Raw genomic sequence first — 22,115 nt, 5'->3', positions numbered from 1 at the left:
ACTCACAATAGACAGCTGTGCTTTCAGTAATCTAGAGCCTGGGATCTGAAGGCCCAGCATCTCCATGAATGAACAATTAATCTCCCAGAGATAATAGGAACTGCAGATGCTGGAGAATCTGAGATAACAAATGTAGAGCTGGATGAACACAGCAGGCCAAGCAGCATCCGCATTTTTAGAAAGGGTCTAGGCCTGAAACGTCAGCCTTCCTGCTTCTCTGATGCTGCTTGGCCTGCTGTGTTCATCCAGCTCTACACCCAATTAATCTACCACAAATTTATTAATTAATTCTAACTGTTGTGAGAAATCTTAGTGAGAAATTATAACAACATTACAAAACGATGTTGTGTATTTCTTCACATTTTCTGTTTGCACTTATTAGTCATAAAAATATTGGAGGGAAGGGTTTAAAAAAAAGGCTGTTTGTCTCAATGCGGCATAGTAGGAGTGACAGGTATAAAAGCTAATGGTCAGTAAAAGCAAATGGAGTCTACATAATGCGCAGAGACACTTACCATAAATGAAGCAGGCTTTTGTTGACCCTGAGTGCTTCCGCAAATAATACGGCTGCTTCATCATTCAACTGGTTTTCTGTCAACCTAATTTACAGAAGAGACTGTTAAAGAAAGTGACAAAGCTCCTGAAATTGAGTGTTAATCAGTCACAGTTAAGTTGGAAGCAAAACAGTGACAAGCTTTAATAAAAGAAAAGCAGAGAAAAGCTGGGAAACACACAACTGATGGAAGAAGCTATCTTTAATTAAAGTGTGTACCATCAATTAGGATGCTAACTGTTTTATCCAACTTAATTAAACACAGAAGATCTGTTTTTTTCTTCATGTAATATCAGCATTGCATGAATTGTTTGTCATTAACTTGCTAATATTGCTTGTAAATTTGTAACTGTCAATCCATGACCTGTTGGCATTAGGTCAACCCAGCAGCAGCACAAGAAAATACTGAGGGCATTTACAGGTTAGCATTTCACTGCAATACCAAAGGACATGCTGAGTTTTAGATGAGATGCTAAGTAAGGTCATTTCTGCTTTCTCAGATGCATGTCCGTGACACTACGTTGAAGAGGAGGAGATGGGCTTTCCCCAGTGTCGTAACTGAACAACATCAGTAAAACGATTACCTCACCATCATAGAATAGAATCCTTACAGTGTGGAAGCAGGCCATTCAACCAACCAAGTCCACACTGACCCTCCAAACAGCATCCCATCCCATCCAGACACACGCCCTACCCTATAGCTGTAACCCTGTACTTACCATGGCCAATCCACCTAGTCTGCACATCCCTGGACACTATGGACAATTTAGCATGGCCAATCCACCTAATCTGTGCATCTTTGGACTGTGGGAGGGAACCCGAATACCTGCAGGAAACCCACGCAGACAAAAGGAGAATAAGCAAACTCCACACAGACAGCTAGCAGAGGTTGGAATCAAACCCAGGTCCCTGGCACCGTGAGGCAGTAGCACTAGCCACTGTGCCACCATGCTGCCCTCAAACTCATCAACTCTGCGGTAAAGATTGAACCTCAACTTCTGGTTCACTGGTGCGAGTGCTACTACTCAGCTGATACAATGCCAGTCTCAAGCAATGATATCTCTAGACTGCTTGACCACGCAGTATTCCTGCACAGGTCCATAAATGTGCTATCCATAAACGTTCATTGCATACTGCAACACCTCAAAGCCACCGTCCCGCGTTTTCTTCATTGTGCGTGGACTATTTACTTAAACGTGTGAAGTTTTAAAATATTTTGCTACGACTGTTCATGTGTCATAACATAAAGGGCCAACCTCTGCTGGATCTGTGTTGGAACACTGCGTGGCCAAGCAGTCTTGAGAGATCACTGCTTCAAAGAATACTCAATTGTTTGTAAAGCTTTTGGGATATGCTGAGATGGGAAAACGTCCCAAGCAAATGCAATTTCTTTCTTTCTCTTAAAGAGCTAAGAACAGCAATCAGAAAATTTGGATATACTACAATGAGGCTTTGACAAAATCTTGCAGTTCATCAGAGGAAGGCTGGAAATTCTGAAACTGAGATATGATTACCAAAATATCTCCAAGGATCTGTTGTCTTGCAGAGCTGCTGCCAAACTTTTCCCACCCTCTGTCGAAATTCCATTGGCTGCCAGGCTAGATAAAGAACACAAATACTGTGAATACCGACAGAAGGAAAATAATGATATAGTTTGAAGAATATAATTTAATATATATAATTATACATATCTTTGTAAAGAAATGCTCCATATTCCCAATTAGACTACGTGGTTTCCAAAGTACCTAGGTCCTATGATTTGGAATTTTCTTACTAAACCTACCTCATCTTCTCCTCCTTAAAGATGTTCATTAAGCCTTAACTATCGATACAACTTGCCTCAATTTTAAAATTCATATCAACATGTTCAAATTCTTCCACTGTCTCATTCCTCTTTGTAAAAAGGGGCTTGCATTTATGTGACATAGCCTTTAATGAGCAAAGTCCCAACGCCAATGAAGTAGTTTTGAAAGAATTCCCTCCCTGTGCCTCTCTGGCTCTCTACCTTGTTTTCCTTCAATAAGACAGCCCTTAAAGTCTACTCTCTTCGATGAAGTTTTTGGTCACCTGTCTTAGCACCTCGGGATGGTTCTTTTTGCAGATGCTGTCAGAAATGCTGAGCACTTCTTGCAGTTTCTATTGTTATTTCAGGGATAGCTAGCATCCACACTTTTGCTTACATTTCGTACTCCTTTCTTTATTAACTCATACAATCAGTTTTGTTATTCTTTCCCATTTGCAAGTATTTATGCCAGTTGTCACATTTTTATTTATGGTTTGTATTTTATTTTTATGCTGTTCCTTACTGCTTCACGCATGTCTTCATTGAAAAGAATGGGTCACTGAGTGACAGTCTACCATCATTAGAGGAAGGTTACAGGTAGATAATGTGGATAAGGAGGGATATGGAATACATATCTTTATTTACCCAAGGCATAGAATACAACAGCAGGGAGGTTATGCTGGAACTTTACAAAACATTTGTTGAGCTACCAATAGATTACAGCCTGCAGTTCTGGTCACCACATTATAGGAGTGACAAGATTGCCCTGGAGAGGGTGCAGAAAAGATTTACTGTCTAGGTTGGACAGTTATGACTATGACTAAAGATTGGATAGGTCTGGCATTATTTTACCCCTGTACAGTAAAGGGTGAGGCAGGGACCCAGTTGAAGATTATGAGGCGTATGGATGAGATGACCAGGAAGGCAATTTTTTTCATTAATATAGAGGATAAAAAGTAGGGAGCATAGGTTTAAAGTAAGAAGAAAGTTTAAGAGCATTTCTTCCACCTAATGAGTGATGAATACAGTAACAAGTTACCTGAAAGGACGGTTGGGTCAGAAACTCTCATAACATTTAGGTAATAGATATTCATTTGTATAGCCATAGCCTCGAAGGCTGTGGGCTAAGAGATGGAAATTGGGACTAGTATAGTCAGATCTTGGTTGACTGGCACAGATACGATGGGCCAAATGGCTTTCTTCTGTACTGTAATTGACTGTGAGTTTGAGAGTTTTCGGACAGATGACTTATTTTTGTCAAGCAGGTATTTAATTGCTTCATATCATCAAAAGGCTTAAGAAATGGGACTACCTGAGCTCTTTTATTGAAGGATGATTTCTTATAGCTTCAGCAAAAGCGACTGCACCCACATCTCCAATCTGATTCCCCCACATCCTGAAATTAAATTCAAAATTTCTTAGAATGACAATTACTACAAATTCAAACAAAGCAGATATGTATATACACACACACGTGTGAGAACAAAGTTATCTTTTTAGTATTAACTGATTTGCTACATTGAAGTAACAGCATTATTATCTTAGAAACAAGCTTCAAATTGCTAGGCTGAATACTTTTCTATGATGGATACATGCTGTAGAGAAATACCACTCCATGATTAAATTTTGAATAATGAACACAAGCCACCTCTCACTAACTGTCAGGTATCAGGATCTCAGTTTCACATTGGGAATTAACAATTGTGATGGTGCAAAGCAAACTTTTTTTAAAAGAAAGATCAACACTATATTCCTTCCTCTCTTAATGGTCTCTTACTGCCATGAACTATTTTCTGATGGAGAGCAAGTGCTGTTCTGAAACCAATATCAATGCTACTTAATGACTTGTCTCCATGAGGTTCAAAGGGATGGCCTTGGTGACTCTTCTGAATATTTCTCTCTCTCTCACCCTCTGTCTGTCTCTGATTACAAGCTTCTGACCTGTGCTTGATGTCTTCCTCCATTGACACTGCTGAAGTCAGAAGTCCATCATGACTGCAAACTATTTGAAGATGTAACATTTTAAAAGTATCGTGTCTGCTCTTGAAGAAGAACTATTTCAATAAACCAGGGACCAAGTTAAGAATAGTGCTTTACTTACATGTTTTCACTTCTTCAACTATGTCTTTGATAAAATGCAATTGGATTGTACTTTATGTAAATCACTGGTTAGTCCTCAGTCTGTGTATTGCGTGAATTCTGAGCAGCATACTTTGGAGAAATCTCATGGCATTTAATAGGGTACAGAGAATATTTATTGGAAATGTACCACTAACGAGATACTTCAGTCAAGTGGTGAGACTAAAGAAGCTAAGCTTATCCTCTTCAGAAGTGACAACGTTGACAGGTATTATAGGAGGTTTTCATAACGATGGAGAGTTTTGACAGATTAAATAGAAAGGAACAGTTTCCACTGGAAGGTGGCTCAGTTGCTAGACAACACAGATTCAAGAGAATTAGGAGAATAGCCAGAAAAAAAATGACAGGAATGCGTTGTTACGCAGAAATCTTTTTTTTGATTCAGAATGAACTCTCTGAAAGAAAGGTGGAAACAAATCAAATAGTGTGTTATGAAAGGGAATTGGATATGTATTTGAAAAGGGAAAAAAAACAGCTATAGAGAAACAACAGGCAAGAGGAACTAATTGGATAGCTGTGTCAAAGTGCTAACATAAGAATGATGGTCCAAATAGCTTTCTTCCATAATATTACAATTCTATAACACTTCCGCTTCCAAGTGGTGTCCTGGCTACATTTGGATTGAAAATATCCAACTGATATATTTAAGAACAAAAACAGGAGTTGCTGGAAAAGCTCAGCAGGTCTGGCAGCATCTGTGAAGAGAAAAATCAGAGTTAACGTTTCGGGTCTGTTGATCCTTCCTCAGGATGGTGACCAGACCCGAAACATTAACTCTGACTTTTTCCTCATGAATGCTGCCCAACCTGCTCAGCTTTTCCAGCAACTTCTGTGTTTGGTCCTAATTTACAGCATCCGCAGTTCTTTTGTTTTTTTATGATATATTTAAGCGTTTATTGAGTAGCAAGGAACATTTTTAGGTGTAAGGTAAGTTGCTTTAAAACACTGATAACCACTCAGAGGGACCTCAGGGTTATTATTGATGGGAAACTGTAAACACTTGTGCAGTTTGGGGTTCAGATATCTTTGATTCATTTGGGAGAACACTCACTTTGAGTCAGAGGGTCTTTGCTCGAGGCTGACTCTAGAAACTTCAGTTCATGATCTAAGCTGAAATGCAATACTGAGGGAATGCTGCACCTCAGGATATCCCTTCTTTTGGGAGATATTAAATGCGGTAAGGGTGAAAGGCTCTGCAACTTGTTTGGAAGAACAGCAGGAGAGTTTTCCCAGTGTCCTGGGCAATATTTATCACTCAACTAAAACTACCAAACAGATTTACTTAGATAATAAAATGTGAGGCTGGATGAACACAACAGGCCATCTCTGATGAAGGGTCTCGGCCCGAAACGTCAGCTTTTGTGCTCCTGAGATGCTGCTTGGCCTGCTGTGTTCATCCAGCCTCACATTTTATTATCTTGGATTCTCCAGCATCTGCAGTTCCCATTATCTCTGAAACAGATTTACTTCATTGCTGATTGTGGGACCAGACAAATGACTGTTTTGTGCCCTAATTTACAACAGCATCTACATTTAAAAGTAACTTATTTGACTGTAAAGCATTTTGGGTCATCCTTAGGTCACAAAAAGTGCTATATAATTGCAAGGCCTTTCTTTTGATTCAATTCTTGACCTTCTGACACTGGGATTAGAACAGCTAGTAATTACTGCACATCGAAGTTTCTGCATTTGCTTGAGAAAAGATAGAGATTAATGAAAATTAAGAAATTTATTCTCTTTGCTCTTCAAAGAAGGATAACTGGTGAGGAGAGTGTTCCATTCCCCAATTCGGAAATATTTTTTCTTGATATATGGTAATAAAAATCATCAGGAACTTGAAATTAACAGCACAATCAAATTATGTGGTTTCAGTACAGGGACTGATGGTTTAAAGGGAATGAACCGTAGAGGTACTTCCAATTAGTGCAGATAAACAAGGTGCAGTTCGGCTTGCAAGGTGGTTTATCGTACATTATTTATAACATACACCCAAAAAAGGGAGAGAATACTTATTTCTCATTCAAAATGAGCAGTCTCACAGTGTACTTGTACTAGATTTGTACTAGAGGACTGAGTTTTTTTTTGCATATATTTGGGTACAAAGGAAATTCCAGAGTTGGTTTATTTGGGAGGTGTTCCACGGGAGAAAACACATCACTTGCTGTAAAGTGAAATTTAAACAGGTGTTCCTTCAAAGCCACATTTCACATCTTGGAGGAAGTCAGTGTTGCTAATCAGAAGTGAATGTTGAGAAGCACTGTCGCGGTTGGGGTGCAAAGTTAAAAGTGCCATATCCACAAGCACAGACATTCAAAGAATAATAATAATAAATATGGAATGCAGAAATATATAACCCTAACAGGATGGCAAGAGGAAGGCATGAAACAGAAAACTGATTTCATATCACCTTCCTTCAAGATTGAGGAACAAATTGTTCAAAATGCAGAATATTAGAACGATTCAATGCAGCAGTTACATCAATGCTTTTCTTTCATTGCACAGGGAATGAAAGACAGAGAGAAAAACCTAGAAACATTTAAGATGATTCCAGGATCATTCTGGATGGTTAAACTAGAATGAACTAAATGATTTCTATTATCATCTTACACACGCCAAGAGTTTTAACATCATACTGAATACTCACCCTATATCTTTGATGGCTTTGCTTTTCTGAATTGCTCGTGCTAATAATTTCCCTCCTTCACTTGTAAGTTTGTTGAGTCCAATTCTGCAATAACAGATTATTCTGCTTTAGTGCTTTAGAATTCTTAATTTACAGGTCAAACACTAAACTTGAAATTTCCCTTTCTTTCTTTCATGGATTCTTCAATGCTCACAAGTAGTATTTTAATAACAGCAACCTAGAAGAGGACTTCCCTCTATGGTAGAAGAAATTGACAGTTCACTTCTGCAAATAACAATTAATGCTAGATCAATTGGTAATAACAATCTGAATTTGATGGTTTTTATTAATTAAAAGTTTTAAGGGATACGAGGCAAATATGTTTGGGTCAATACTGGAGGTGGCTGGATGCTATAGGTTGTGCTGCCAGAAAATGTCATAGAGATGTACAGCACAGAAACAGACCCTTTGCTCCAGTCATTTCCCTGACTTCCCACAAAGTTCAAGGGTACACCTGATCAGATCCCAGGGATTTATCCACCTTTGTGTATTTTAAGGCATCCAGCAACTCCTCCTCTGTAACATGTTTGGTTCCCACTTTATCATAGCCCTTGTACCATTTTTGCAGAGGCGTGGAAAGGCGCACCCACTCACATGCTGCAGATAGTTGAGCAAACTTGTTAATGGCCATTTAAGGCGAATTAATGGAGGGATTTTCCAGTCAGCCTCCAGATCCTCAAAAGCAACAATGTCCAGTTTGCTTACCTGGAAGTGACCTTTCAGGGACAGAGCAAAGGGCCAGCACTCCAGTCGAACCTCAAGGCCCTCCCTGCCTACTTAGGTGCTGCAGGCACTACAGGCCAATATATAGAACTACCTCAGAAAAATTGCCCCTCTCCCCAGCTTTCCCACTGTAATTTGTCTACCTATGTAACTAGCTCCTGGATTGAGAAATTTGGATTTATAGGCCTTTGAAAGTGCCAAAAAAACCTGAATAAATAGCCATCATGATCCCTGCTCTATGTTGACTTACCATTATTGGGGTGAGAAAAAGTTTTCAGCCTTTTCAATCTTCATTCTAACTCACTGATTAGCTCTTCTAGAAAGTAGGAATTATACTGGGACCCTCAATCTTCAATCAGAACTTCAGCAGAAACTCTGGAAAAACGTCATAACTGAGTCTTTGTGACATTTTTTCAGGGTTTCCACTGAACATCTGACAATGATCTGGCAAGAGACTGGAAGAAAGCTCAAACAATTTTACTCCATTATTTTGACTCTTTGTCAGGTGTCACCCATCTTTTTAAAGATCTGCTGCACAAAAAAGGGCAAAGAGAACCCAATTTGAATTCTACTACTGTATTCCTCATATAATACTATACAATCATCTTGGAATTCATAGAATCATAGAATCTCTACAGTGAGGAAACAGGCCCTTCAGCGCAACAAGTCCACACTCCCTTGGAGCATCCCACCCAGACCCATCCCCCTATAACCCACCTAATCTACACATCCCTGAAGACTATGGGCAATTTAACACGGCCAATCCACCTAGCCTGCACATCTTTGCACTGTGGGAGGAAACCCACTCAGACAGCTGCCCAAGGCTGGAATCGACCCCAGGTCTCTGGCGCTGTGAGATAGCAGTGCTAACCACTGAGCTACTGTGCCGCCCCCAAAATAAGATACTGGGGCTTGTCCGGGAGTTGAACCTGGGACCTCTCATGTGTCAACACTGCATAGCACCCTAAATGAGAATCACACCCCTAGACCAACAAGCCATTCCCAGGCAAGTGTTGAGTGTTGGCATTTGGATTCTGTTAAATAAGCTACAACAGACCCAGATTAAATTAATTTCTTCATGGGTTTCATCTACTAGGTGCTTGTCATGATCAAATACTTTGCCTCATCATTGAGTGCTGATTGAGGGAAATAAAGATTAAAAGAGGCTTGGTATCATAACTGAGCTTGGCAATGTCCTCCTTGAACATTCAAATGCCAAGGTTTTGATTGGCAATGGAATTGGCAACCCTGGCTAATTTTCCTTTTCTTAATCTAGGGGGCCAGGCCATCTTGTGGCACAGTGGGTAGACTCCCCGCCTCTGAGTCAGAATCTTTGGGCTCAATTCTCATGCCAGGACTCGATAGCCAATCAACTTAGAAGTCACTCCACCCCATACTGACGACATTTGATAAGGTTGGGAAAATTTCCAATTCAGCCATGATGGGTAGAGACTGGAACCTCAGCCATCACCACTCATAGCTCCAGGTTACAGCATGCATGCTACCAGTACTACAGCAAGTCAGACTCCACGGGGCCCAATTGACTGCAAGATCTGTGTGGATCAGACTGACAGCACAGGGTTCATGCTATGGATTCAGCACTTTCCTCTTTGTCCTAGCCTTGGTGGAGACCACAGCACTGTGGGTTGGGTCTGCCTTCAGGCAGATAATTCAGTTAGAAGGATAAAAAAAACTATGAGTGCTAAAGCCAACTATAGCAATCTCTTCTCTCTCACCAGGTCTTGGCATGACCTGGCTGGGGCCAGTGAACTCATTTAAGACTACTCACTGGAGAAACATACTCAGCTATCAGAGAATTTCATGGTCTTGCTAAACTGATTCACTATCTTGTGACACAAATACTGTTGGATTCAAATAGATTTGCACAATTTTTCTCCCCTCTTTATATGGCTAACTGCGACAGCTGAATAAACTCAGGGACTTCCTATCTAGTCAATTAAAGGAACAAACCTACATATTATTACTCTATCGCGGTGTTAGCATTTTTTTTCAATAATCAACCTAAACTAAGTGGTAACAGTGTGTGTATTGTAGCTTGGCGGAGTACTCTTACCAGAATGAGAAATTCGTAACTTTGAGTCTCACTCCAGAGGGCCCATAATCCAAGCTGACATTTCAAGGCAGTAAGGAGCCAGTGTTGTAGATGCTGTCTTTAAGATAACCTTACAACTCCAACTTCCTGCCTCTCAGAAATGTTTGGTTCCTTCATAACAATGCACAAAGAAGAGATCCCCCTAGTGGTCTGACAGGTACCTATCTCCTAACGAACATTAACAAAATAAGTTATCTGGTCATCATATCATTGCTGCCATGTTTTCAGACATTGCAGACTAAGGAAAAGGGACCACACCTGGGGCTGCTCCCTCTTTACAGAAAGATGACTGGTGATGGTTTAACCTGAGGGTCACCATACCTTAGGAATGGGTGAAGTGGTTGGATTAGTTGGATGTTCATGTTGCCCTACACTTCAAAATGTACCTCTTTGGCAGTGAAGCATTTCAAGAGACCCTAACTACATAAATTCAAACCCTTTATCTTTTTAAATGGCTTTGTGGTATCTAGAAATTGCAATAATATTTAGCGATTTTTTTCCAATGTTACAAGCATTCTTTGTCATTGAGGTAAGATTTTTGTAATTTCAACCTGCTGTTGGTTAATCTCTATGTTTCCTTTAAATTTAATACAGTGTAAACAAGTTGTGCAAAGTGTAAGCATGTTATTTCTTACTTTAATGTTCGAAGATGTGGGCATTCTTCAACAACTTGGGCAATGAACCTGGCACCAACATCAGTGATCTGATTCCTGTATAGGCTGGAAAAATAACACTTTGCTTTAAAGAGGTAACCAAATAGTGATGCAATACTGAAAGATTAGCAACTGACCGATAAAGAGTCATAGAGTTCTACAGCATGGACACAGACCCTTCCATTGAACTTGTCAATGCTGACCAGATATCCTAAATTAATCTTGTCTCATTTGTCAGCATTTGGCTCATATCCCTCTAAAACCCTTTCTATTCATATACCCATCCAGATGTCTTTTAAATGTTGTAATTGTACCCACCTTCACCACTTCCTCTGACAGCTTGTTCCACTCACGCACCATCGTCTAGTGAAAAAGTTACCCCTTAGGCCCTTTTTAAAATCTTTCCCCTATCACATTCAACCTAAGACCTCTAGTTTTGTACTCCATTATGCTGGGAGGGAAGAAACTTTGGCTATTCACCCTATCCATGCACCTCATGATTTTATAAACCTCTCTAAGGTCTCTGACTCTTCAGGGAAATAGCCCCAGCTTAGTCAGCCTCTCCCTATAAACGAAACTCACCATGTTTGTAAATGTTTCTGCTCCAGGATCATTGTTCATTCCCTCACAAAGTTGGTGAATAGAGCAACATGAGGGAATAGGATCAGAAAATAAAAATAAAAAAGCCCTTCCAAGTTCATTTTGCACTGGCTTCATTTCATAGAGTCGCTGAATGACTGATGCACAGAAAAGGCCATCTGACCCAGTGCTAGCTTTCCATACGAGCAACACAGTTAGTCCCATCCAAACCCTGCCACTTCAATGTACAGCTGCAATTATTTCTCTTCAGTTGCTATCCAAGTCCCTTTGAAAGTCATAATTGGATTTGCCTGCATCAGATTCTCAGGTAATGCATTCCAGATTTTAATTACTTGCTGCATAAAAAAAGGTTTTTTTCTTGTCTTGCTGGTGGTTCTCTTGCTAACCAACTTAAATCAATATTCTTTGATCCTCAGGCCTTCTTCAATTGAGGTGATTCCTCCCTATTGACTCCAACCAGAATCTTCATGATCCTGAACAGCCCTACCAATTCTCCTTGACCTGAAGCCCCTCATCACTGGACTGTTTATGTTAACTTTTCTAAACACTTCACACCCCTTCTAAAATGCCCAGAATTAAGTTGAATAATCTGGCTGGAGCTGATCAGAGCTGAAAAGTCATCTCGACTTGAAGCCTTAGCTTGCTGTCTCTCCAAAGGATGCTGCCTGATCTGCTGTGATTTCCAGCATTTTTTGTTTTCAGTCAAAGATGAACAAGAGTTTTATATAGATACATCACAAATCCCTTGGTTTTGTACACCATGCCTATCTTTATTAACTTGGGATCTTGTATGTCTATTTTATCACTCTTTCAACCTGCTCCACCACCTACAAAGAACATATCTACTTATGAAATAGAAGCTGGAGTAGACCCCATATCCCCTCGAGTCTGCTCTGCCATTCAAAAAAAATCAAAAGCTGCTCTAACTACATCACATTGCCAACTACTTCAGATAACATTTCAACCCTTGCTTATCAAGAATCGATCTACTTCTGTCTTAGAGACACATTCAAAAGACTATACTTCCGCTGGTTTTCAGGCAGAGAGTTCAAACCACTCAGAACCATCTCTAAAACATTCTCCTCAGCTGCTAGAAATGGGCAAGCCCTTATTTTTAATCTTTGGCCCCTATTTTTAGATTCACCCCCATGTGGAAACTTCCCTTCCACATCCCCCTCGGGAGCTTATGTGCTTCAATCAAGTCATCTCTTACTGTTCTAGATTGCAGGGGATACAAGCAAAGCCTACCCAATCTTTCCTCTATTTTAACCTGCCAGTCCAGTAAACCTCTCCTGAAATGCATCCAATGCATTTACATCCTTCTTTAATAAGTGAGCAATACTATACAGTGTGGACCACATATGGTCTCACTAACGTCCTGTATAACTGAAATGTAAATTCTGTAGTTTGGTATTCTATTCCCCTCTGCAATAAAGGACCATATTCTAGTAGATTTGATGACTTACTATACCTGCGTGGTAACCTTTTATGACTCATTCATGAAGACATCCGGATCCCTCAGCATCTCAGAGCTCTGTAATCTCTCACCATTTAAATAATAAACCTTTTTTTAACTTCCTACCAAAGTAGATAAATGCATGTTTTCCCACAATATATTGTGGGCCCACATGGCGGCACTGTAGCTCAGTGGTCAGCACTGCTACCTCACAACACCACTATCTGTGTGGAGTTTGCACATTCTCCCTGTGTCTGTGTGGGTTTTCTTTGGGTGCTCCAGTTTCATCCCACAGGCCAACAGTGTGCAGGTTAAGTGGATCAGCAATGCTAAATTGCTAACAGTGTCAGGGCTATGCAGGCTAGGTGGATTAGGCAATGGGAAATACAAGGTTACAAGGATAGGGTAGAGGGGATTGAGTCTGGGTTGGATGCTCTTCAGAAGGTCATTGTGGACTCAATAGGCTGAATAGCCTGCTTCCACATTTTTGGGATTTCATGATTATTTTCATTGAGCTTTGTGCATTCACTTGAACCATTTATACACTTTTATAGCCTCCTTATGTCCTCTTCATAACTTTACTTTCAAAACTATCCTTGTACCATCACCAAATTTAGCAACTATACCTTTCAAACCCGTCATGCAAGTAATTTACATAATTGTGAACAGTCGAGATTCCAGCACTGATTCCAGCACACCACTCATTGCAGCTTGCAAACCAGCAAAACCAGTTACATCTATACACCACTTCCTGGTGCCAGCTAAATCTTCGATCCATAGCAATATCTTACACCTTACACCGTGAGCATTTACCTTCCCCAACAACCTTTCATAGCGCACCTTATCAAAAACCTTCTGGAAATCCAAACACAGTACATCCACCTGTTCCCCTTCATCCACACTTTATGTTACTTCATCAAGGAACTCCAAAAAAATTAGTCACATTTTTTCTAGGTGCTCTCCTATAATATCACTAATAATTGCATATTTTTCCTGGTAATAGATTTTAAGCTAGCTGGCCTTTTCATAAGCACATTAGCGGTAGATTTTTAATGATTGTCAGCTGGGCACTAAAAACTTTGTCTGGGAGGAAAATCTGACAGGAAGGATTGACTGCAATTGGAATGGTCACTGTATTCGGTTAGGTATGCATGATTCTCATTGGCTGCCAATCACTTTCCCTGCCCAAATTTTCTCTCTACACATAGCCTACATGAATCTCAATGCCAAACTGACATAGAATAAGATGTGTGCCCACACCAGCCCTTTAAATTTAATTCTGTCGATGGAGAACAGACTCATTCTCTATAAATAGAAAATGTAATGATTTTCTCTGGCACGTTTTTCACATAATGTAATTATACGTTACCATGAATTACAATGCAGCAATAGGTATGATCACTATTAGCAATATAACATGGACAATCAACACAACTAATAGAGATATAGTATTCTCAATGTTCTTTCCTAACAAGAAAAGCTTCCCTTACAGGGATGATGTTATACAGCTATGATGTTGCTCTTGAACATCAATTTTATTGATGTGTGGCTTTATTTCAAGGGAAAGAGAAATTAAAATCCCTTTGTACGGTTTCACTGGTACATATTTAACGAAGCACTGTGATTGCAAGTGGAAGAGAAGGGTTGAATATGAATTTGATTTGGCTAAGATAACAAAGTGTGAAGCTGGATGAACACAGCAGGCCAAGCAGCATCTCAGGAGCACAAAAGCTGACGTTTCGGGCCTAGACCCTTCATCAGAGAGGATGAAGAAGGGTCTAGGCCCGAAACGTCAGCTTTTGTGCTCCTGAGATGCTGCTTGGCCTGCTGTGTTCATCCAGCTTCACACTTTGTTATCTTGGATTCTCCAGCATCTGCAGTTCCCATTATCCTTGATTTGGCTACTGTAGTAATTGCAATGAAATCAGCCAGATGGGCCTCAGAATACAAGTTCACTGATCAGACCAGATTAACAGCCCTAAACAGGAAGCCCTGGCTGACAGGAGTGTCAGACATCCTTTTTACTCTGAAAGCTGGGTCGGGGGAACAGGATCAGTGTCAAAGACTCTCCACATGTAAATAAAGGGTAACTTGGTGTGGACCACCAGCTTCTGTGAAGTTATTTTACTGGCAACAAGAGAAAAGCATGCTCCTGATGAAAGTTGCTTACTACAGTTGTCTTTGAGTTGGGATAGCCATTTCCGGCATCATGCCGTTATTTGGGAAGCTGAACTTGGTTGACCCTGCCATCAAAGACTGGGCCTAGTATGTGGAAAGAATGTTTTTTTTTTCCCCTGGGCAAATGACAATGGAGCAGATGAAAAATGAGTAATTCTCCTCACTGCTTCTGGGCCTGCAGCTTTTTCAGTTATTAGGAGTACAACTTTCTTTGGAGGCACCAGACACCAAAACCTTTCAAGAGTTGAAAAATTAATTTAAGGAATATTATGACGCAAAGCTTTCTTTAATTCTGAGACACTACCAGTTTTACTCAGCAATTTGAGAACGAGGGGAATCCATATTGGGATTTATGACTAGGTTAAGATGACTGACAGAGGCATGTGACTTTGGTTTAATCTTTAATGAGATGCTGAGAGACCGTTTGTGTGTGTGTGGGATTAATGATGTAACATGCACAAATGCCTACTAGCTGAAGCCCAAATGGACTTGGCGGACAGGCACTACAACTGGTTTTATCATCAGAAAATACGGCAAGCGGGCCATACAAGTTGCAGGTTTGCATGGAGGTGGACACCCTCATCAGTCTGACTGAACCTGGGGAACACCACTTGAATGAAGGCATTTGCAAAACCTCACTCAGGACATAACCTGACCAAAGGGACTCTAGGCAAGCCCACGGCAATTAGGCTATGGTCAGACCACATCTGGAATATTGTGAGCAGTTTTGGGCCACATATCTAATGACCAGTCCATCCCTGTTGTTGTATTCTAGCCCTCTTGAAATGAGCACTAACATTGCATTTGCCTTCCTAAATGCCAATTGAAGCTGCATCTCAACCCTTAAGAGAATCCTGAACCGGGACTCCTAAATCCCTTTGTGTTTCAGATTTCCATTGCTTTCCCCTATTTAGAAAATAATCTATACCAGTATTCTTCCTTCTAAATTCTCTGCTTGATAATCATGACACTCACGAAATCCTTTCAAGCAAAAGCTGAATCTGTTCCTGCCTGGGGCCAAAGATCACCACATACAAGGAGCATGTACAGTGAAATGTTAATCAGGGTCAGACTGACCTCGTGGAAAAGTAGCAGAAAGGAATTCATTAAATCTTATCACACCATCCACCTCCAAATCGGCCTGGCCTTTTCCCTACTGCTTTGTCTTTCCCACATATTGTGGCAGTGTGAGAAGCGTGGACCTTGTGAAGTGGAAAGCATTGTGGTTTTTGCAGGAGATGGATTATAGGAACTTCTCGCTCATTTATACATTTGCAGTAAAGGGAACGGAGCAGAAGCAACAGAGGAATGGATAACACGCACCACAATTTCAAAAAACAGCACTTATCGTACAAAAGTACAAGCAACTTTCTTTACACCCAGTGTCAACCTGCTGTAAATTTCCTCAGAGCATGCGGCACCATGGAGCAGATAAACCTGTAACAAGAGACAGAACCCAAGACCTTTGAATATCAGTCTGGACCTAGAGAACAAGGTGTAGAGCTGGATGAACGTAGCAGGCCAAGCAGCATCATAGGAGCTGGAAGCCTGACGTTTCAAGCCTAGACCCTTTCTGATGAAGGGTCTAGGCCTGAAACGTCAGGCTTCCAGCTCCTATGATGCTGCTTGGCCTGCTATGTTCATCCAGCTCTACATCTTGTTAGCTCGGATTTTCCAGCATTTGCAGTTCTATTAGCTCTGGACCTGGAGAAGTTGTGTTTCGGCCCAGACATTCTCCAGCACCCACAGATGATCCTACCTTGACTCCAAACTGCCTCTGCTTGGTCAAAACATGAAAACTGCTTACTAATCTCTGACAGCCTACTGCCACAATTTGTAGAATGATTGCACATAATGATGTATATTCATCTAGCAAAATTATATTCATTCAACACTTACCCAAGGATCTTAATAATTTTGTACTTTAGGAGCTCCTCAGCCAGTACTTTAGCTCCATCATCCGTGACCTGGTTTACACTCAATCTAAGTTTAATGATAAAGGATACATTAGAATAACAAAGGATAATCATGAAAATTAACCCCTCCTTATATGACATGATCCAGTACCTCCAACCATTCTATTCATGGTACGCACAATGTGTGGCTTGCATTGAAAGGTGTTTTGTACATATTATCATTATTTTTAGATTCTGATTTTCAAATTGGTGGCATATGAATGTTTTTTTTTCTGTGAAGGGGTTCAATACTTAACAAGGTCAGTCTTTTCAGAACCAAGATTTGAAAGCAGCACGGTTCAGATAGTAAGTGCCTAAAGGCCTACTTTAATGTTAGTGGAAGTTTGTTTCTGTTGCGGGGTTTTACCATAGAAGAAGGCAAAGAAAATATCAAACAATAACTTTGGTACGTAAATAATTAAAATCTTCTGAATTCAGTAAGAAAGAGATCGAACTGAAGTTAGTTTAAGAATAGTTTCTCACAGCAAAAGTACTTTTGTTTTCTGAACAGTTAAGGGAATAAATCTCAGTGTAAAGTGTTACAATTTCTACAGTTGCAGACTGGGGAGCGTTTGGTTGGAAACTCTCATACATTATTAAAAGCTGAAAGCGTCTAAGATCTCAGTAGGGTGATGATTCAAGGAAAAGACTTTACAGCTCACAGAACAGGAACTGAGGGGAAAAAAAAACTAGTTAACATAGATTGGACAAGGAAGGAAAATTGCTCCTTTTTTTTGGGTGATCAGTTATTGGTATCTCCATTTATCTTTTGTGTGTGATGTACACTAGGTGCTATTTTCCCAGATGACCATTGCTGATACTTTCTGCTGTTTGCTACCTCTACCAGAATGTGGTATCAGGCTGCTCTTCAGAAAGTTGGTGTGGACTCAATGGACCGTTTGGCCTGCTTCCACATGGTAGGGATTCCATGACTGTAAAGTGATGGTGCTGGAGATTATATGGGACTTTATTTTGCTATATGTTTTGAAATCTTTCAAACTGTATTGTATTTATTTCGATAGCTTGGCCTTTTAAAAATTGTCCTATATAACAAATTTATCCGTTGATGTTGAAAATCAAATCTGCAGCCTTACCTATGTTCAAGATAAAGTGCCACAGTAATGTTTCGCAAAATCAAAATTATCTATCATGTCAGATTTCATTCTGGGATTTGACTTGTCCAGTAGTAACATCAGATGAGATAATAATAAGGTGCAGGCAAGGGGTTTTACTTTAATTTTCACAAGGATCAGATGTGTTGGTTTCAACTCACGGAGGTATTAACATTTATTCCTGATGACCTGTATTACCTTCTTAGCGAAGACCAGTGCCTCCTAGGGATACGCTGCAGTGATGTTTCCTTTACCATTAATCACTAGATTGACCCAAGGCAATGCAAAGACAAAGGAGGGTCGGTGTCAGTGAAATACCTTCTCTACCAACCCTTACCCAATACCACATTCTGGTATAGGTAACAAAGACCACAAACTATCAGAAAAGGTCATCTGGGATACAAAAGACAAGTGAAAATATCAATTAATTGGACAACCTCCTATGGTCACCGCACAGGAAGTGTAAAGATTAAATGTAGTTTTCAGATAAAGTGATGGGGGAGCAATTAGATCAAGCAAGCAGATGCAGATATTGATTATACCAACAGCATTATTGAGATAATGTATTAAGTGTTTCATTTGGTTATTTAGACACTTTGGTTAAAGACACAGTGTATCTGTTGGTCTTAGAACAATGTGAATGATACTGGTATATGGTCACACAGAGTTTAAAGGTATGCTGGATGAGAAAGGGAAGACAGGGAGGACCAATCAAGCATGCAGAAGTACCCTCAATCGAGCTTCAGTCGTGAATACTGGTGAGGATGATGATTCCTCTGGTGAGTTCAGCTAGAGCCACATACATGATATCATAAGTAATTCAACTGCACAGGGACATGGTGGAGATTGGGAATGTGACACTGATGGGGATTTGATCATCAGGAGGTATGAAGTAGCAAATCAGCAGCTACAGGCATGAACTTAGGATGACATGTTGCCTCCCTCGTGAGACGAGGATATGACTGGCTACAGAACTCTCAGGAGGTGACAATGAACACCCAGGAGTCTTAGCCCATTTCAGTAACAACAGAGCAGATGGAAAAAGTGATAATGCCTTGCATGCAGACTTTAGGGAGGAAAGAAGAAAACCAGCAAGCTGGGACTCAAAAGCTATAATCTCCAGATTACTGTCAGTATGTAAAATAGGAGGAAACAGCAGATACATTTGTGGCTGGACACTTTTAAATTCCAGTGACATCGAGACCAGTTCTGGGAAGGAAAATTCAAGCTGGTTGGATTGACCTCAACAAAAGGACAATCTCAAAATGTTCAGATTAGACAAAACTTGAATGTGGTGTGAACTGTGAACAGAATCACCTTGGACAAGACATGAGCTGTGTGAGCAGACACATGACAGACAAAATTTAATACAGACAAGGCTGAAGTGATACATTTTGGTGGGAAGGTTAAGGAAAGGTGATAAAAACAGAGTTCAATTCCATAGGAGGATGTAGGAACATACAGAATGGCTGTTTGTATGTGTAAATTGTTCAAGGTATCAGGGTGCATTAAGAAAGTGATTAAAGTATATATGATTCTGACTTTTCTAACTAGATGCACAGAGCACAAAAACAAAGAAACCAATACAAAATGTAAATACAAAATACAAGCTCAACTGTAACTGGAGATTTGCATCCAGTATTTTGGGCACCATACTTTAGGAAGGATATGAAGGCATTAGAGGGAGGCAAAAAGAATTACAAGGGATGGAGGGACTCCAATTATATGGATAGGCTGGAAAAGCTTAGGAGGTTTGCCTCAGAGAAAGGCAGGTTCAGAAGAGTTTTGAAAGAGGTGATTCAAGTCATGAGGTGTCCAGACAGAGTTGAGAGAAACTACTCCTATCAGCAGAAGGGTTCAGGACTACAGGACTCAGCTATCAAGTCAATAACTAAATAAGCTATAGTGAAAAGGAAAAGCATTTGTTTTAAATTCAACAAGTTGTCAGGAATTGGAATGCATTGCCTGACAGTGTGGTAAAGGCAGATTCAATCTTGATTTTCAAATGGAATCATATAAGCATGTGAAGAGATATCATTTCTCGGGCTTTGGGGAAAGGATGTTGAAGTTGGAAGAGCAAATTTTCTCTCGCAGAGAATTGGCATGGATACAATAACTGAAATAATTCCTCTACCTATATTCAAGGATTCCATGTGAATATACAACCAAGGACTACTTTTGAAAACTTTACTGCAATGATATGTATTTGTATGGATAAATATTCAATACAACAATAAAATAATGGTTGAATGGGGTGTTGGACAAGAACGTCAATAAAAAAGCATTTTTCTAGTACCTTTGACTATATAAGGATATCCCAACACACTGTACAGCCACTGATGTGTTTTTGACGTGTGGTCTGACTAGTGTGTAGGATTTACAGTAGCCAATTTGCATACAGCAAGCTCTCATGACCAGTATTGCAACTTAAATATATTTCTGTGCCAACCTTTTCTGTTATAAGTCAATTTCTACGTCCATGTTTATTATGGAATTTGCCGTGGTACACATAATGTATTGTGAAGACACTCTCTTGTCAGTGGTGGTACAAAAGCAGCAGTAATTCGCACCTCTCATTTCTTAAACTCAGGCTGTAGCAAAGCTCTGATGCCACAACCGACTGAATTTCCTAAATTACAGCCATTTTTTGTCAGGGTTTGAGATGGTGCTGGATAATTAACAGAGTTATTCTTTTCTTTAAGGAACAGCATAATGAGTGCAATCCATTAGTAATTTGTGCACGAAGGATCTCTGAGCAGCTATTTTATTCCATGTTTCGAGAACGATTAGAATGAAATTCATGTTTATTGATTGTCAAAGATTTACCCTTTGTTGTTTGCCCTTTGTATGATGTTACATGAGGGAGTTCTGTGTAAAATGGATACCCCAAGGCAATAGATTAGAACTGGTTGGTCACTTGACCCAAAACACTAACATCGATTTCTCTCCACAGATACTGCCAGACCTGCCCAGGTTTTCCAGCAATTTTTGTTTTTGATTTACAGCATCTGCGTTTCTTTCAGTTTTTAGAAAAGAATTGGAGGTGGGTGAAAAATTGTTAGGTTTGGGGGCACCTCCTTCCTTTAACATGTAAGATTGTGGACATTTCATTTTACTTAAAAAGGAGGAGAAGGAGTAGACCATTCACCTATTGAGCCTGCTCCACCATTCAATAGGATCATGGCTGATTCTCTATCTTAATGGAATATTCCCGGTTTCTCTCCATACCCATAGTATCTCAGAAAAGTTGTCAAATCAATGAAATACAAAACTCTGCAATGAATCAAGATTGTTTGCAAATACCAATCCAACTCTCACTTCTTCATCCTTATATTCTTAACGACTTGTTCATGTTAAGCAAATAATAGCAACAAAAACATTTTCTGAATATGCACAATAACGGTGTAGAGTGACAAAAGTGAAAGAAAAAACAGGGGCCTTATTTTCGTAATTTCTCCTAATCGTGTTGCTGTTGTCAGAGTACATGTGACTCCAAAAGAGAAAGGTAGAACAAATGGTCAAAGTTTCAAAGAGGTAGGCTTTGTCGAGTGTGTTAAGGGATGAGAAAAAAATCGGAGATGCTGCAGGAGAAAATTTCAGAGCTCACAGTTATAAAGCTGAAGGCATTGCTGCCAGCTGACAGAAACACAAGAATCCATTCATTAAGAATCAGAGGTCTCTGCAGGTTGGAAGGCTCAGAATGGTTACAGAGATGGATAGGGGCAAGGCAGTGGAGGATTTTGAACAGGAAGATGAGAATGTTAAAATTGGGGACAGCAGTGCAAGGAGCCAATGTGGATTACTGACCAAAGGGACCAGGTGAAGGGGATAGTGTGTGAATTACAAAACAGAAACTTGACACAATCCAGGAAAACAGAATACATTGACAATGGCAGCAAAGAAAATATCACTGAGCTACTCTTTTTTTGAGATTAGGCAACCTTTTCTCATCTTAACCTTTAAGTTCAAGTCAAAGATTATCCTGGATTTCAAACTGTGTATATGTTCCAAGAGAGTTAACACTGAGGATCCTATCAGCACCACTCACTATGATGTTGATATAAAAATTGGGGAGAACAGCTTAGGATCTGAAAGAGTGAGATCTCTTATCTGGTCCTCTTCAAAGTATCTCTAACAATGTAATAAATAATTTTGAAGTAAGACACC

The 22,115-nt window shown here is 40.0% G+C and overlaps 1 protein-coding gene across 4 annotated transcripts in view; it reads right to left on the bottom strand.

The window, feature by feature from the left end:
• LOC125448602 (nucleotide-binding oligomerization domain-containing protein 1) overlaps window positions 1–22,115 on the bottom strand; it is a 61,858-nt gene that overhangs the window by 5,762 nt on the left and 33,981 nt on the right. For all 4 annotated transcript variants that reach the window (XM_059652774.1, XM_059652783.1, XM_059652775.1 and 1 more), the window contains 6 exons: window positions 16,781–16,864; window positions 10,630–10,713; window positions 7,120–7,203; window positions 3,649–3,732; window positions 2,068–2,151; window positions 516–599 (listed from right to left, as the gene is read on the bottom strand). In XM_059652774.1, the coding sequence (XP_059508757.1) occupies window positions 516–599; window positions 2,068–2,151; window positions 3,649–3,732; window positions 7,120–7,203; window positions 10,630–10,713; window positions 16,781–16,864 (504 nt within the window). The remainder of the gene's footprint in view (window positions 1–515; window positions 600–2,067; window positions 2,152–3,648; window positions 3,733–7,119; window positions 7,204–10,629; window positions 10,714–16,780; window positions 16,865–22,115) is intronic.

Source organism: Stegostoma tigrinum, chromosome 2, assembly GCF_030684315.1.
Source record: "Stegostoma tigrinum isolate sSteTig4 chromosome 2, sSteTig4.hap1, whole genome shotgun sequence".
NCBI classification, from domain to species: Eukaryota; Metazoa; Chordata; class Chondrichthyes; order Orectolobiformes; family Stegostomatidae; genus Stegostoma; species Stegostoma tigrinum.
The sequence above is the reverse complement of the archived record's forward strand: the minus strand, read 5'-3'. Positions and strand labels throughout refer to the sequence as shown.